The sequence below is a fragment of the Terrapene carolina genome, unplaced genomic scaffold (genome assembly GCF_002925995.2).
Source record: "Terrapene carolina triunguis isolate 2854851 unplaced genomic scaffold, T_m_triunguis-2.0 Scaffold89, whole genome shotgun sequence".
In the NCBI taxonomy this organism is placed as follows: Eukaryota; Metazoa; Chordata; order Testudines; family Emydidae; genus Terrapene; species Terrapene triunguis.
Window position 1 is genome coordinate 21881 of NW_020664440.1, and position 16892 is coordinate 38772.

Sequence of the window (16892 nt, forward strand, 5' to 3'; positions counted from 1 at the left end):
GCTGTGTCCAGCCCAGAGCCATGGCGGGCCCCGCCGGATTCCTGCCCACGGGCTGCAGGCTGTCCTGGCGGGCAGGCAGGGCACGTCCAGCCAGGGGTGGGGTGAAATGGTGGGGGTGGGCCAGGGCTGGGAACCCCCCGCCCTCGTGCTCGCGGAGGCAGCAGGTGACATTTTGCACCTTCCCCCCGCAGAGCGTCCCCCTGCGCCGGCAATGGCCCTGCCCAGCATTCAGCTCTCCGATGTGCGGCGAGACGAGCCCAGCCAGGCCGAGCGGCAGCACCCTGCACAGCCCGGCGTCAACAAGATCGTCGTCTACGAGCACGTCGACTTCGAGGGGCTGAGCCGAGAGTTCACGTCCGACGTGCCAGACCTGCACGAGCTGGACTTCGGGGACTGCATCTGCTCGCTGCGGGTGGTGGGGCAGCCGTGGATCGCCTACACGGCCCCCAAGTACGAGGGCGACGCCTACGCCCTGGAGGAAGGCGAGTACCGGACGGTGGAGAAGAACAAGGCGTTCTCGGCGCTGCGGCTGGTGCACCACGACCTGGCCGACCCGCAGATCACCCTGTACGAGGAGCCCAACTACGCGGGCCAAAGCAAGGTGGTGACAGAAGAGACCAACCTCACCTACGGCTACTTCAACGACCGGGTCAGCTCCCACGTGGTGCAGCGCGGCGTCTGGCTGCTCTACAAGCACCCGGACCGCGGGGGCTGGTACCACATCGCCTGGCCTGGCGAGCGCCTGCCCGACTACAAGCCAGAGCTGGGCTTCCACAACTGCCTGTCCCACCTGCGCCCGCTGGCGCCCGGCCGCCCCGCCGTCACCGCCCGCATCCTGTGGGACCAGCGGAAGGTGGAGGACGAGCGGGACGTGCTCATTGATGAGATCGTGGGGGTGAACGCCACGGACCTGGAGCAGATGTTCACTACCTGCAGCAGCCGGGAATACATCACCACCACGCTGCAGAGCTTCCGGTTCAGCAACGCCACCAGCCTGCGAGCCGGGCTGTCCTTCACACTGGCCGTGGAAGCCGCCAACGTCTTCACCGTGGAGAAGGGGCGCAGCGAGTCCACTACCCGGCGGGATCGGGTGGAGGTGCTCCTGCCAGCCAAGATCCCGCCCCGCACCCAGCTCACCATCCACGTGGTGAGCAAGGAGGCCACCATCTCGGTTCCGGTGGAGCTCACCATCAGCCAGAACGAGCGGACCAAGACGGAGCCGGGGGAGTACCGGTGTGTGTCGGGGCGCACCATCAGCACCAAGTACACCATGAAACCCGCCCTGCCACCAGGGGGGGAGCAGGCCCCCGCTCCCAGCGCCCTGGGCCATTGAGGAGCGTCCAGACCTGCTCCAGGGGGAGGGGTTAGGGTGAGTGGGGTGAGGGCAGGGGGTGATGGAGGTGAGGGGGGCAGGGGTCATGGGGGTCATGGGGCAGAGGGAGTTATGGGGGGGTCACGGGGTGGGCAGGTGATGGAGCAGAGGGGTGGGGGTGAGGGGGGTCGCGGGGCGGGGGAGTGATGGAGGTGAATGGGGTCGAGGTGACAGGGGGGTGATGGAGGTGAGTGGGGCGGAGGTGGGGGGGGTCGCGGGAGGTGGGGGGGGCAGGCCAGTGGCTCCCCTCCAGGCAATGTCGATGAGAAAGGGCAGCCTGCCCCGTCACACGCTGGGCTGCTCAGGGGCCCCAACGCGGCTCGTGATTAGCCCCGCGGTGTCTGGGCCGGGGCAGCGCCGTGCTCTGCGGAGCGGCTGGTTTCCAGACAGTGTCGGGCGTTGTGGGCTGATCCCGCCCGTGCCCGGTAGGGACTGGAGGGCTCTGTCAGTGTAGGGTATTCACAGCCCGGCATGGGCAAGGCTGGGCTCTGATCACACGCTGGAGGCTTGATGTCTGCAGACAGCCCCGGGAACCTCAGTGGGTATCTGCTTGGTGGGGGCCCCTGGAGATCCTTGGAGGCGGTTTTGCTTGCCTTCTCACCGCCTGCTGCGTTCTCTTCGGAGCTACGTGCCCGAGCTCTGGCCAGGGGTCAGGCTGCATGGGGCCCTGCGTGGGGCTGCCCCCTCCCCTTGGCCTGGCAGCACTCTGAGCACCAGCTTTGACACCTCTGCATTGTCCTTTACATCTGTTATCCCCCAGAGAACGCCAGAGGAAGCCCCCAGTGCTGGCCAAGGGTCACAGCTGGGACCAGTTCTGTGTGCAAGTCCCATGCTGACGGCGTGGGTGACACAATGTACCCGAGTCGAACCCTACACGCTATTGCAGTCATCTTTGTACAGGGTGTGTCTTGGGTGCTGTCGTTTGAAAACTCCTCATTTGCTCGCCCATGTTGTCCTGATAAGTGTGGCAACGTTGTATGTGAAATATTCCACTGCGTGGTGTTATTAGCACATCCCAACCCGATGCTGGCAGACAGGTCTGGCTCAAACAAGGGAATGTCTTCTCCGCTTGATTTGCATTTTAAGCAATACACAGAGTCATCAAGCAGGAAGGGGAGACAAAGGAAGATCAAACAGGTGAGAAAAAAGCAGCAGGGACCATCCTTCCACATCGACTTCGTGTCTCCTGGTGCCCAGCATGTGTGTGAGTGTGTGTGTGTGTGTGACACACACACCAGACCCATTGAGTCTCTGCACCTGAAGCAACAGAGGAAGCCTTCACTGGATTCTGGGAGAAGGGCTCTGGAGCGAGAGGGTCTGGTCAGTGAGATGCTGAGATGATGCGGTGAGAAACGTTGCTCGACTCTGATATTGTTTGTTAGGCACCAGTAGCATTTTAACTTGATTTTCTTGTGACCATTTCTGACTTTTACACCTCATGGCTCGTTCTCAGTGACAGTCTCGCTGCGAGTCGTTAATAAACTTGGTTTTTTGTTTAATCTAATCCAGTGCGTTTACACTGAAGTGTTTGGGAAACTCCATTGGGGGGGGGGGCAAGTTGTGTGCAGATTATTTCTATAAAAGAGACAACAGACTTAGTATAACTTGTCCAGGGGAGGGCTGGGCAGTACAGGACATACAGGTCTGGGGGAAATCGAAGACTGGGGGTGTGTTGGGGGTCACCCTGCAGTATAACCAAGGCTGGGGAGAGCCAGAGTGGAGCTGGCAGGCTGCAGTTACACACAGACACTCAGGGTGTGGCTTGCACACTGGAGGACTGTTTGTGAGCGGCCCAGGTGGGAGCTGCTTCAGCCAGACATCATAAGGCACCCAAGGGCAAGGGTGGCACAGCTGTTCCTTAGTCTAGTTGTACCCTGGTACGTCACAGGGGGTAGAAGGACGTTAGTCTGTCGTCACTGCCCAGTCGGGCAGGGGCCATCCTGTGGTTCTGTGTCTGTCCAGCGCCTGGCACAACAGGGGCCGGCCCGTGGTTCTGTCTGTCCCTAACCAAAAATTTTTTTGCTTGGGGCAGCAAAAAACCTAGAGCCAGCCCTGCCTCCATGAACGCCACGTCTCGCATGACTGCTTCCCAGGCAGCCCCCACCATGGCTGTGAGGGCCCACACACACACACTCAGCACAGCAGTATCCCCCACAGCGCAACCCCCCCACTGAGCCGTTTCATCTTCTCTCTGATTGCACGCTCCCGCGACAGAGCCCCGTTGGCCCTGTAATAACCTCGGGACATGTCCTTCGGCTGCCTTGCTGATCACAGCTTGGAACAGAGCCGATGGGGTTTTCCCCACTGGGGGACCACGCACCTGGTCAGTTTCCAAGCCCCCAGTTCAATACGTTAATGATCTGGAAAGGCGAGGGAGCAAAATGTGCAGCAGCTACCAAGTTATTGATGTGAGTCGACGCCTGTGAGGAACTTCAGGGAGACCTCAACACACTTGGTGAATGGGCACCAGGATGGCAAGGGAAGCTCAGTGTTGATCATTGCAAAGCACTGCCCCTCGGAGGGGAAAGTCAAACTCCGGCACACCCTGCTAACTGCATCCGGACCTGGCCAGCGCCGGGGGGAACTCAACGGAGACCTCTTCTCTGGGTGCAGCTGCGGGCACAGACACTAACTCGATGTCAGGGGAACGTAAGGAATATGGAAATATTCTCCTGTCTTAATATAAATCAGTGGGGTGGCCTGAGGAGGGTACTGTCTGCAGGCGGGCAGCGCATCTCCCATGGGATAGCGCAGAGCTAGAGGGGCCCAGAGAAGGGTGATGAGAATGATCAGGGGGCTGGAAAACCTCCCCGTGAAGAGAGATTGCCAAGACTAGAATGGCTCCCTTGGAAAGGTGAGTAAGAGGGGACATGCTGGAGATTAAAATCTGATCAAAGAAAATATCTTTCCACACACCCATATTACACTGTGGAACTCCCTGCCACAGGAAGTCATTGAGGCCATGAACACTGACTCCTCCCCTCCACCTCACAACATGTTCTAACTGCCAAGTGCTATTTGCTTTGTATTTATTTGGCCACAGAGAGGCTAGCATGGCTGTGAGTCTCAGCCCGTGTCTTGTATTGGGCACCTACCCAGCCATGTGCCATCCTGGGCCAGTGAGAGGTGTCCTTTGCTCAAGACCTAAGGCCTGGTCTACACCACACAGACTCTGATGAGACAGCTAGACTGTCAGCCTGTAGTGTAGACACTGAGTACACAGAGAGAAGGAGTTCTGTCAGCACAGCACCACCTCCTCTCCGACCCCCCTGGGCTAAGCCCCCCCAAGCATTCTTCTGCGGGCAGAGATGCGTCTCCCCTGCGGATTTGCCAGCACAGCTGTGTTGGCTGGAGTGACATAGCCATGCCAACCTGGCCTAAGTGGTGGTGCCCAAGGGCGCGCGCTGTGTACCTCCACCCTGCAGCTCGCTTTGTGCCCCCATCCTGTCTGGGGCTGTCCCTTTAAGGGCCAGCCAGCCCTGTTCAGTTATCAGTCCCAGCCCAGGTGGGGTCAAGCGCTGTCCCCAAGGGCTGAGCGCTGCAGGAGGGAGGCTGTCTGTGCGTGGCGTGGGCGGAAGGTGCAGAGTACAGGGCGTCCGGCCCCTCCAGCTGGCCAGGGGAACAGGCTTGTTACTCTGGGAGGTTTTTGTCTGAAGTATTAAACTGTGCCCCAAGGGAGGGGCCTGAAGGAGACTCGGGCGAGGCATTATTCCCGCCTGGGCTGGGGAGATTGGCCAGCAGCGGGCACCATGCCCTCTGTTCTGCCAACAATGCCAGCCTCTGCTTTCCCCAGGCGGCCCCCGGAGCTGCTCCTCTCCCCTCCCTCCCTTCCCTCCTGCAGGCCCATTTCTCCTTCCAGGCCCCCGAGCGGATGTCTACACTGCAACCCCCGCAGCAGCGAGTCTCAGAGCCCAGGGCAACTGACTCAGGTTCAGGGGCTAAAAATAGCCATGTAGACGCTCCTGCTCGGGCTGGAGCCCCGGCTCTGAAACCTGGCGAGGGGGAGGGTCTCGGAGCCCTGGCGTCAGCCTGAGCCTGAATGTCTACAGTGCTCTCTTTAGCCCCATGAACAGGGGTGAAAGTGGGCCAGTACAAGATGGAACGGCGTATCGGTAAGAAGTGGCCGCCGGTCCTGGGCCATACGCAGCCGACGTTACAGCCCTGCCGCGCTGCTGGGGCCAGGGCCAGGGCCAGGGCCAGGGCCATAGCCAAGCAGGGCAAAGGCCACAGGCCTTTCTGAGGCAGAGGAAGGTCAGATCAGCCCCTGTGATGGCTCGTCTTTAGGCTTCTGTTGATGCACCTAGTCTGCAGGGAGGCTTGGGCTGCTTTCAGGTTGTTGACGTGACACTGCAAGGTGCTGGCTCAGTTTCTTTTTGCTCTTTGGACCCAGTCAGGCCAGCGCTTTGAGATTCCTCGTGTCAATTATTGATACAAAAGCCCAGCTGGTGGCATGACCTCTTGTATAACTGAAGTCCCATAAATGGGGGGAGGGGTAGCTCAGTGGTTTGAGCATTGACCTGCTAAACCCAGGGTTGAGAGTTCAATCCTTGAGGGGGCCACTTAGGGATCTAGGGCAAAATCAGTACTTGGTCCTGCTAGTGAAGGCAGGGGGCTGGACTCGATGACCTTTCAAGGTCCCTTCCAGCTCTAGGAGATTGGATATCTCCATTAATTTATTTATTTAAATGCTGGGGAGGGAGCGGGAAACCGGCCCAGATACTGAGGCAGTGTCCCTGGCTTTTTGCTTCGCTGCAGCCGCAGCTGCCCAGCCGACGCACAGTGCTGCAGACACTAATGCACTCACCCACCAGGCCGATTCAGCGCCAACACACCGACAACAGCAGCAGCCCATTTGGCAGGCTGCAGCCTCCTCCACAGAGGCCATGGCTAGGCGCATCCCAGTTGTTTTGAGAAATGGCTAATTCTGTTGTTTGCTTCTGGGAAAACAAGCCATTCCCAAGGGCAAGGAGGTGGGCTTTCCGGTACCAGGGCGTCCTACAGCCCGCTTGTCCCTTCTGAGAATGCCACAGACCCCCACGCCAAGTGCCAGCAGCTCCACTGTCCGAGGGGGTTGAGCTTAACTGCTGCCCTGAGTGGTGCAAACAGAGACTGGCCCTGAGGCCTTGCAGAGAATCTGGCTTTGCCCAGGAAATCAGGCGATGCACCCAGTAGCTGGGGGGTAGCCGGGGCGGGGCTAGGGAAACCCAGGTGCAACCATAACCCTAACCCTAACCCAGCTCACTTAGCCCCCCTGTGCCCGGGTCCCCCTCTGCCCAGCGGGGCACTAGCCCTGCCCTCCCCGCGGGGGCCTGAGGACACCCACATCACAGCGGGAGGCGCAGACCTGGGGCCGGGGAGGGGGCGCCCAGCGCAGACAGAGTCAAGGACGAGGGTGAAGCTGGTGTAGAGGGGGCTGCGCCGCAACGGCTGGCCTGGCACTTGGGACCCAACTGGAGGGAGACCAGGGGGGTCCCAGGGAGACAGGGGGCTGCCCAGCTCTCTCCCCGCCCCCCAGGAACTAGCCCCGCCCCATCCCCCACCACGTGGCTCCCGTCTTGCGCTGGCCCTTTAAATGATGCAACCGGCAGCAATCCTGGCCCCGCCCCCTCCGGCTGCTTCGGTCCCCATTGGCTGGGTTGCCGGGGAGCCAGATCCTGCCGTGCTCCTCCATTGGCCATCAGGGCCGTCCTCGCCGCTGATTGGTGGCATCCTCCGCAGCGCCCGCCTCCTGCTCGCTGATTGGGCGGTGCGGGCCCCGCCCCCTATCCGGGCGGGGCAGGGGCAGCGGCAGCAGCATGGCGGCGGGGCCGGACGCGCTGAGCCTGTTCACGGCCATCGGCCTGAGCGAGCCCAAGGCTCGCGAGACCCTGAAGAACGAGGCGCTGAGCGCGCTGCTCCGGGAAGCGGTGACCCAGGTAACCCGTGACCTCTGACCCCTCCCGGCTCCGGAGCGCCCCCTGACCTCTGACCCTAGTGCAACCCTTCCCCTCTGGCCTGGCCCCCGCCCCAAGCTCCTCCCCGAGCTACGCCTGACCCCCGACCCCTATCCTGGCCCGGACCCCCGGGCCTCGCAACCCTTCCTCTAACCCCTCCCTGAACTGTGCCTGACCCCTGACCCCGGCCATGACCCCTGACCCACGGAAACCCTGACCTTTGCCCCCAGCGCGACCCTTCCCCTCTGCCTCTAACCGTCCTAAGCTCCTCCCCGAACCGTGCCTGACCTCTGACCCCTGTGCCTTCTGGCCATTGTGTCCTTCCTTTGGCCCTTGACCCCTGCCTTCTTCCCTCTGACCCCTGCATCCTCTGATCCTGCCCCTGTGCCTTTCCCCTTAACCGCTGACCCCGGCACTCTGTCCCTTGACCCCTGTCCTACACCCCTGGCCCCCACCATGACCCCTGCCCTTTGGCTTGAACACAGCCCTTCCCCCTCCTTGCCAGGCCCCCCTTTCTGCAGCCAGTTTCCTGCCCCTGCTGTACACCCTCTGTCTCCTCCTCTTACCCCCTGTTGCCTCAGCACCAGCAGCAACCCGCCCTCTGCAGGCAGGGGCTGGGCAGGAGAGAGCCCCACCCTGGTGTCTGCAGGCTCTGCACCCCCCGAAGTCCCTGGGAGCTGGGCCTGCTGACGCCAGGGCTGAGTTTGGCCCAGTATGAGCGTGGTTCATGGGAAGGGTCAGGGCCTGGGTGCGGGTTGCAGACCCAGGGTGGAATTGTTACCATCCGAGCGTAGAAGCAGAGAAGAGTTTTCCTCAAACTAACCGTGTTGGCAACTTCCTTGCATGCCTTCCCCTCCCGCTGCTCTAGCTCGCCCCAGGAGGAGGGCACAATAGCGTAGGTGGCACTTTTTGTGGCCCAGCCGTGCTCCTTTCTTGAAACATCCACAAACCCGTTATCTTTGACAACTGAGCCCGGCTCTGGGTGTGTGAAACCCAAGCCCTGCAGCGCTGGGAATGGGCAAGTGACTGCGTCGGCTTTTCATTGCCACGCAGGGAAACTGACTGGCAGACACAGAGCTGGATTTGTTTCATTTGTGTGTTAGCACTGTAAGACGTGGTCGGTGACCCGTTGTCAACGCAGCAGTTGTATCTGGATGTGCCCCTTTCAGGGAGGTTGCGTCAGTTTCGGTTCCCAGAATGCTTCTGTAACTGCCATGGCTGAATGCTGTAAGCTAGTGCTTCTCCCTAGTGTGTGACAGGACCCCTAGGTGTGGGGCTGGGTCTCGGGGAGGGAGAGGGTGGCCTTGCAGTGTTCAGAGGTTTGGTTTTACAATGGGATTCTTTGCAACAAACCGAAACCGAAACTAACTCCTACCATACAAATCAGATGCCATTTAAAACAGTACTTCCTGGATAGCTCTGTCTGGGAGTCCCTATGCTGCTGATAGCAGGGCTCGGGTAGGACATTTGTAATGGTCATGTGGCCTGTCCTGGTGGAGAAGCATGTGCTCCAGGCGGAGAGTGGGGGAGAGGGAGCACTGCTTACCAAGCTGTGACCCTCAAACCACTGGGAAGCACAGCCCCAGAGCCCCACCAAGGCACTGCTGAGTTTGAGCTCTCTCCTCTCTCACCACCCTTCCTAAGACAAGGAGAGGGGTTTGCCCTGGTTGCCCCACTCCTCTGCCCCGGGCTGGTTTTTGTTCTCTTCCTACCACACTAACTTCACAGATTTTTTCCCTTTGTGTTTCTCAGAGGAAACATCCCCTGCCCCTTCCATGCCAGGGCCCTGCTCGGCTCCCTTTTCACGCTGGCTCAGGCCTGGTCTACACCCAAAAGTCAGGGTGACCTAGTGTTGCTCAGGGGCGTGAAAAATTCAACCCTGACCACTGTAGTTAAGCCAACCTAAGCCCCGGTGTAGACAGTGCTAGACTGACTGAATAATTCTGTCATTGACCTGGCTGCCCCCTCTCGATGGGTGGGTTTGCTCCGGCCACGGAAAAGTCCCGTCTGTCGATGGAGGGAGAGTCCGCGCCCCAGCAGCATAGCCATGGCAACACTGGTAGTGAAGAGATAGTGTCTCTCTATGTTCTTCCTTCCTGGGCTTTAGGCACAAGGAATCCTGGGCCCAACTGTTGACAAGGCGACTGGTACCCTCTTGTACAATGTGGCTTCCCGGCTTAAGGACCAAAAGCGTCTTCGTTTCCTTGTGGGCTGCATCACCAGCAAGAAGATCGTCACAGACTTGCAGCTCAGTGGTATGATACGGGAGGCGGGCAGCTAGATCTGCTCCCCTTCTTTCCCATGTACAGCGTGGGCTCTGCTGACCCAGCCTTGGCCTGAGATCTAGCAGCTCAGCCTGGTTTGAATTCCCTGCTCCCTCTCCCGGCCAGGCTGCAGCCTGCTCTGTGCGTGCAACGTGCTAACCCAGCTCCCTTTGCTGCGGCTGTGCCTCACCCCCTTGTGCCTACAGTTCAGTCTGGGGGGTAATTCCCCGTGTAAATCGGACATTTCAACCCCTGCCCGTTCTCTCCCGAGCCTCTGGCTTTCCCTACCTCAGCTGCCCGAGTGGTCTATCCCACAGCTTAGCCTGGTCACTCCAGGCACAGGCGTCGGGGGTCAGCGCCGGCTCTGCCCGCCCCCGGCAGTCAGCCCCCGAGGCGGCTTCCTTTCGGTGCTGCTTGTCTGCGCCTGCGTTAACAAGGAGGAGCGTTTCCTCTGGAATGGTCTCCCCGGGGAAGGGAGGGGAGCACCCGGCCCGTAGGTCCTTTAAACAGGGCTGGACAAAGACCTGAGACACATGCTGCAAGGAGCATCCTGCCCTGGCCTCTGGGTGGGAATAAGGAGCCCCAACAAGTCTTGCCCTGGATCCCAACCTGTGCAGCGGGCTGGGTGAGCTGCTTGCTGCAGGGTTCAGATGAGGGTGGGAGTGCAGGGCCCATATTCTGGTGGCGCTGGCCCCAGCGTGGATAGCTGGGCATGCAGTCCCCCTGGACCAACGCATCCCGTGTCTCAGCTGAGCAAGCGCGCTGCGGTGAGCCTGCAGAGCAGACCCCGGGACCCAGCGGCACATGGGGGGGGGCACTTTGTGAGCTTGGCACAGGCATGAGCCCCCGTAGAGTTCAGGAACTGGCCTGGATTTGTACCAGGATCAGATCTGGAGGGAATGTGTCAAGTCCAAGGCAGCAGATGGGGAATCTGATACCTGGGGGATGGAGCAGGAGCCAGTTGGCCGATGTCCTGCCTTGCCTTCTGCTTTGCCTGGTCCGGGCTTGTACTGTGAGAGTGGGGCCAGCGGCTGCTGCCTGGGTGCAGCCACGTGTCTGTGAGACCCTTGTGGACAAGCAGGGAGCCCCGTGGGGTCTCCTGGCTTCTGGAGCCTGGGTGAAGCAGCCCACGGCGCTGTGTGGAAATACGCCCGCCTGAGCTGCCTGTTCACCTCCCCAGCTGCCCTGGAGTACGTGCGGAGCCACCCGCTGGACCCCATTGACACGGCAGACTTTGAGCATGAGTGTGGCGTGGGGGTGGTCGTGACCCCAGAGCAGATAGAGGAGGCCGTGAGTACAAGGACCAGGTGTGGGGTGGGAGCGAGCCGATGGGACTCCCTGCGCAGAGCTGGGGAAGGGCAGCCCATGGTTTGGGGTGCCAGGAGGCCGTGTTAATGGCACCACAGGCAGCATGTCCTCAGCGGGGTGCAGCCCTGGGGGGCTGTGGCTGGTGTCCCTGCTCCTAGCGGCAGTGGTGGGGGTGTGGCTGGCAGGAGGCCGTTCCCGTTAGCGCGCTGCTCTCGGGGGCCTGGGAGAGAACGCTCCTGTTTCAGGACTCGCCGCTGGTCCTCCCTTGCGCCTGAGGCTGACGCCAGCCTGAGACCAGAGGTGCCCGCTGTACTTGCAGGGCTGCTGGGGCTGTGTGCCAGTGAGAGTGGATGGCTGGGGGGCCGGGTGAGGCAGTCCTGGGCACAGAGCAGATAGTGCCCATTGCTGTGCATGTCAGAGCCCCGCCAGTGAGGATGGGGCCAGCTCTGCGGACGGGCCCAGGCTGGCCTAGAGCCCTTCCTGCCTGGGCCTCTCCCCAGAGGAGATGAGGGGCCCTCGCTGCGGTGGAAGCTCCTTGCCGGCGTGGCCGTACCGGTAGCTCCCTCGGGTGTCTGAGCCCAGCCCGTCTGGCCCGTGTGGTGGCCCTGCTCTGTCCGCGCCGGTGCCAGTCCCCCTCTCCCGTCGCCGAGAGGAGTTCTTCAGGGCACTGGTTACGCGTGAGTCTCTGCCCTGCAGCCCGTGCTCCCGCTCGCTCCCGCCCGGCTCACCACTTGCATTCTCCTGCTCGCTCTAGGTGGAGGCGGCCATTAACAAGCACCGAGCCGAGCTGCTATCGGAGCGGTACCGCTTTAACATGGGGTTGCTGATGGGTGAGTCTGCAGCTCAGGCAGGCCGGGGGGCTGGGTCTCTGGGGGCGGGCGGGACTGTGTGCAGTTCTCCATGGCATAGATCAAGAGGTACCACCCCCCCCCACGTGTCCCTTGGCTCTGTTCCCTCCCCCCAGCCTGGGCTCACTCCTTGTGCTTCTAACAGACCAGGTGCAGCATCCGCAGGGAGCTGTGCGAAAACATCCCTGCCATGGCTAACCTCTGCCCAGCCGCCCTGGGGGCAGCGGCCCTGGGAGCCCCAGTGTCGTACGTGTCGGTGCTCTGCAGCCGTGTGGGCAATGTGGCAGTTAAAGGCCCGGCAGCCTGTTGTCTCAGGGCTGCTGGCACTTGGGGGCTGCACCAGCTCCCCGACTGTAGGCCCATTGTGCAGCCGGGGCCCTGCTGCGCCCGGTGGCTTCGGGGCATTGTCCAGATTGGCAGCAGAGAGGCTGCTGGAACCTGCCAGCGGCTGGTGGCCTGAGTGAGGCTGCGGCCCTGACTCGAGGCGGAGGTGCCGTTGCCTGTCCCGGGGAATCCCTGAGCTGGACCTGCCCAGCCTGTCTCTTGCCTACACCCGTCCCTTTGTGCTCACTTGCAGGCGAGGCGCGCGGCAGGCTGAGGTGGGCAGATGGCAAGAGCATTAAGAACGAAGTGGATCTGCAGGTAGGTGGGGCTGGGCCGGGCTGCCTTTGAGCCCAGTGGGCGATGGGGCCTGGCTTCTGAAGGCAGCACTGGCCCCAACGAGCCCTGCGCCTGGCTCCTGGCCCACGCGGGAAGTGCTGGGCGCAGGCCCGTGGCCCAGGCAGGGCAGTGGAGGGATGGTCCCGCTGGCACTGTCGAGGACAGGGACCACGGAGATCCTGGCTGGGCGCCAGCCCGAGTTTGGTCATGGGGGGCTGCTGGTGGGGGAGGGAGCTGCACCCAGACTCCTTGCCCCCCGTGCACCCCTGTTCAGGCCCCACTCCCCTCTCCTGCAGGTGCTGCACTTGCTGGGCCCAAAGACAGAAACTGACCTGGAAAAGAAAGCAAAGGTACCGTGTGAGCAGGAGGGGCGCCCTGAGCCTGGCTAGCCGGGGGGTGTGCCCCGGGTGATGGGGGGAGGGGCTGGGCGGTTGGCGGTGCCCCGGGTGATGGGGGGAGGGGCTGGGCGGTTGGCGGTGCCCCGGGTGATGGGGGAAGGGGCTGGGCGGTTGGCGGTGCCCCGGGTGATGGGGGGAGGGATCGGGCGGTTGGCGGTGCCCCAGGCGATGGGGGGAGGGGCCAGGCGGTTGGCGGTGCCCTGGGCGATGGGGGGCACGTATGAGGTCACTGGGGGTGAAGGGGGCTGGAGCCCTTCCCCAGCGCGGCTCAGGGGCCCAGGGACTGTGCCAGGCAGAGCCTTTCAGCACTGAAGGCTGCTCCCCTTCTGTCCTGGCAGGCTGGGAAGGCCAAGCCGGCCGAGGCGGAGAAGCAGCAGAAGGCAGCGGAGGAGAACGGTGAGCTGCTGTGGGGGCCTGGTTGTGCAGGGTCTGGGGGCTCCCCGCATCCTCGTCTGCGCCCTCATGGGTAGCTGCTGAGCTGGGGGCCGGAACCAGCCCGCGGCTGGGCCTGCTGCAGCGGGGCTGGGGAAGGTGCCGCCCGGAGAGCCCTGGCCTGGCAGATGCAGCCAGGCAGCAGCCGGGAGAGCTCCCCTTGTCCCCGCCCAGGGGGTCAGGGCTGGGGCCAGCGGGGCGTTCGCTCGCCCTGAGGCTGCTGCGGTGCACCCGACCCATCTCCCACAGCCCCTGAGCAGCTGTCCAGGGCAGGGACCTCGCCAGCCGGGGCTGGGCTCGAGGCAGCCTGGGGAGTCCAGCTGTGGGCTGGGCGGGGCTCAGCTCCGCGGGGTTTGTCCATAGCGCTGGTGGAGCAAGGCCTGGGGCTGCTGCTGCCTGGCCTGCTCCTTCCCTCCCTGCAGCGCTCTCTGGAGCCAGGCAGTGCCCTGCGCTGAGCACTGCTTGGGTGCCCCCTCCCGCCCTGGGGCTGCCCACGGCACGGCCCCGACTGGGTTTCTGTAGGTGACGATGGTGCCCTGATCTCGGGGCCAGCAGTGCCTGCGCTCAGGGCAGGGCCGCTCATCTGTGGCTGCAGCATGCTGCGATCCGGATGCCAGGGTCCTGGCAGGGGCACGAGTCCAGCGTCTGCAGTGCGTCCTGTCCCTGGAAAACGCTGTTCACCAGTCGGGATCTGCGCGTGCCAGTGTATTAGCTGGGGGGGGACTGCGAGGACAGGGCCATCTAGTGCCTGGCCACACTGGTCGGTCCTGGGGAACTGCATTTCAGTGTGCCCTCCCTGCCCCCGGGCCTGGGGCAGCTCCTCCTGGGTTGTGGGGCTGCCCCCCACCTACCACTACCCCCCCCACCCCCCCAGGCCTCAGAAAGCTCCTCCTGAGTCATGGGGCTGCCCCTCGGCCTCAGAGAGCTCTGGGGCTGACTGCCAAGCCAGCCCCTCTCTGGAGCACTAACCGCACACGCAGGGTCCTTTGTGGGTTTAGGCTCATGTGCCTGCCCCACCCCTGGAGCTGGGAGCTGCCATGGTCAGTGGCCTTCTGTCACGGAGTCCCCAGGCGATGCTCTGGAACTGCTCCCCACAAAGCCAGTCAGGACTCTGGGGAGCCTCCTCTCCCTCGGAGCAGACTGTCTTCAGGGCAAGAAGCTCACACAGCTTCACCTCCTGGGTCTGACCTTGGCGCATTCAGCATCCCCTGCCCCGACCGTGCGCTTCCCACAGCGAGTCCGCCCAGGCGGGGTCCTAGGGAAGCCAGGGGGTCCTGCCCCCCAACTCCGCAGTCAGACGTGGCTCTTGGCAAGCCAGTAACACAGAGGTTTATTAGATGATAGGAACATGGTCTAAAACAGAGCTTGTAGGTCCAGCGAACCGGACCCCTCAGCCAGGTCCATTCTGGGGCCCAGCGAGCCAGACACCCCCGTCTGCCCTCACTTCCCGTCCCCAGCCAGCTCCAAACTGAAACCCCTCCAGCCCCTCCTTTCTGGCTTTTGTCTCTTTCCCCGGTCAGGAGGTCACCTGATCTCTTTGTTCACCTTTAGCTATTCCCTTGCAGGGAGGCAGGGCCCTGGCCATTTGTTACTAGAAGACAGATTGTCAGCCATTTATGCACACCTGAGACTTAAGAAATGCATAGGGGAAACTGAGGCACCCACACAGTGGTCAGAGGAAACATTAAGAACAGTCCCACTTCGTCACACCTTCGTCCTGGCATATCAGTCTCCCTGCCTTCAGCTGGGAGCTGGCGTCCTGGGCTGGGCCCTGATTCTTGCTGCTTAGCGCCCCCATCCTCTGGTTTTGCCTGCTCCTGCTGTCGATGGGCAGGAGGCAGAGGGGACCAAGGCCCCTCCCCTGCTGGCTCCATGGTTCCTGCTGCATGGCTGATGGCGTGCCAGCTCCGTTCCCCTCTTCTGGGCGGGTCTTGGCTCTCGGGAAGGGGAGAACGTGGCTGGAGTTCCCAGGCTGGGAACAAGCCTGGGCTGTCAGGGCAGTGCTGCTGGGCCGGCGCCCAAGGGGAAGGGCCTTAGGCTGGGCGGCACTGGAGGTCTGTGAGCGAGGGGCTGGGTCCCTGGGGCAGAGGCTAACATACCTCGCCCCCCTGTTCCCACAGGTGAAGTGACCCTGGAGACAAAGTCGCTGATGGAGCAGCTGAGGGGAGAAGCCCTCAAATTCCACAAGCCAGGTGAGTGCGGCCTGCCTGCTCTGGGCTCCTGGGGCCTCGGCCTGGCTCGGCCCAGCGCTGCTCTCGGCTGGCTCTGGAGCCGCTGCTCAGAGACTCGGGACGGGAGGGTCCGTCCCACGCTGGCTGGGCAAGGTCGGTCCTGCCCCCGGTGTTCTGGAGCCTGTGCCGGGGGCGCCCTATCTGAGCCTGGCTTCCCTGGGGGCTGGGCGGGGCACTGGAGCCTCCCGCCCCAGCCTGGCTCCAGGGCCCCAGGTGGGCAGCCCAGCTATGGAGCCCTAGGGCGGTGGCTGGAGCAGGCCCTGTGCTGCTGCTGAGGCGGGGTCCATTAGCGGAGGGGCGTGGTGTGGAGTCCCATGCGTCCCTCCCGGCCAGGGGCTCGTGCCCAGCGCCAGGGGCGGGGGCCTCCCCTCTCGCTGCCTGGGGCACTGCGCCCCAGCCCTCCCCCTCCCCGGGCTCACAGCTCCCTGCTCCCCCAGGTGAGAACTACAAGACAGAAGGCTACGTGATCACGCCCCACACCATGGCCCTGATGAAGCAGCACCTGGAGATCACCGGCGGGCAGGTGGGTCAGGCTCTCCTCCCAGCTCCTCTGCAGTGCCTGGGGCTTGCTGCTCCTCTCACTCGTTAACCACAGTTCTGAGTGCTCTCCATCTACTCATTAACCCTCGCAATGGGCCTCAGAGGCCATTAGGCCACATGGGGAAACTGAGGCACGGGTGGGAGCTGTTTGGTGGCAGGGTCAGCAGAAGAGCTGGGGATAGAACCCAGGGACGGGACAGACCCTCCCCTGCCTGGTTTCTGGAGGAAGGGGCATCAGACACCACAGAGACCCGAGTGGGGCTGGGCACAGTTTGGAGGGGGAGAGCCCAGGGCACCGCCCTGCCCTGGCACTGCTGGGAGCTGGTTTCTTTCTGTTTCTAGGCCCTTCTCACTCCATCACAAGAGCCCACTGGCCCCAAGAGCTGGAGGCCGCCTGGCCTGTGGGCCAAGTCCCATTGGGGTGGGGTGGGGGTGCCCGCGAGGGGCATGAGGCTGGCGCCTTTTCACCTTGCATGGCCTGACCCAGGGTCGGTAACTCTCCGGACGCTGGGCTAATGGGGCTGGGAACTCCTCTGCCCTCAGGTGCGGACGCGGTTCCCTCCGGAGCCCAACGGGATCCTGCACATCGGCCACGCTAAAGCCATCAACTTCAACTTCGGCTATGCCAAGGTGAGCCCCCCCAGAGCCAGCCCCACCCCCCCCCCCCCCCCCCCCGCCTCCGCCAAGGGGAGCCCCCCCCCAGAGCCAGCCACACCCCCCGGGGCCCCTCGGCTATGCCAAGGTGAGCTCCCCCCCGAGCCAGCTACACCCTCCAGCCCCGTCAGCACCTGGATCTGTCCTGCCCCACTGCCAGGTCCAGGCCCCTGGCCTGTTCTGGCCCTGTCCTCTCCCCAGTGTGGTGGGCGTGGGGGCTGGTGGGGGTGGGCGGGGCTGCGGGTACAGGGG

General features: G+C 63.0%; 2 protein-coding genes across 2 annotated transcripts in view; both read left to right on the plus strand.

Moving 5' to 3' along the window:
* The first annotated feature begins 211 nt into the window (after window positions 1–211).
* LOC112125329 (epidermal differentiation-specific protein-like) lies at window positions 212–1333 on the plus strand. Its single transcript, XM_024223755.2, has one exon. The coding sequence runs from the start codon at window positions 212–214 to the stop codon at window positions 1331–1333; it is 1122 nt and encodes a 373-aa protein (XP_024079523.2).
* Window positions 1334–7159: 5826 nt separating this feature from the next.
* The window catches only part of QARS (glutaminyl-tRNA synthetase), an 18679-nt gene continuing 8946 nt past the window's right edge, over window positions 7160–16892 (plus strand). Inside the window, exons 1-11 of the mRNA XM_026650440.2 lie at window positions 7160–7287; window positions 9413–9560; window positions 10750–10859; window positions 11632–11707; window positions 12303–12367; window positions 12682–12735; window positions 13122–13179; window positions 15336–15407; window positions 15884–15969; window positions 16530–16616; window positions 16842–16861. Coding sequence (XP_026506225.1) covers window positions 7168–7287; window positions 9413–9560; window positions 10750–10859; window positions 11632–11707; window positions 12303–12367; window positions 12682–12735; window positions 13122–13179; window positions 15336–15407; window positions 15884–15969; window positions 16530–16616; window positions 16842–16861 — 896 coding nt within the window. The 5' untranslated portion in view covers window positions 7160–7167. The remainder of the gene's footprint in view (window positions 7288–9412; window positions 9561–10749; window positions 10860–11631; window positions 11708–12302; window positions 12368–12681; window positions 12736–13121; window positions 13180–15335; window positions 15408–15883; window positions 15970–16529; window positions 16617–16841; window positions 16862–16892) is intronic.

Coding starts and splice junctions, on each gene's coding strand:
- LOC112125329 (XM_024223755.2), top strand. CDS start 212: ATGGCCCTGCCCAGCATTCAGCTCTCCGATGTGCGGCGAGACGAGCCC.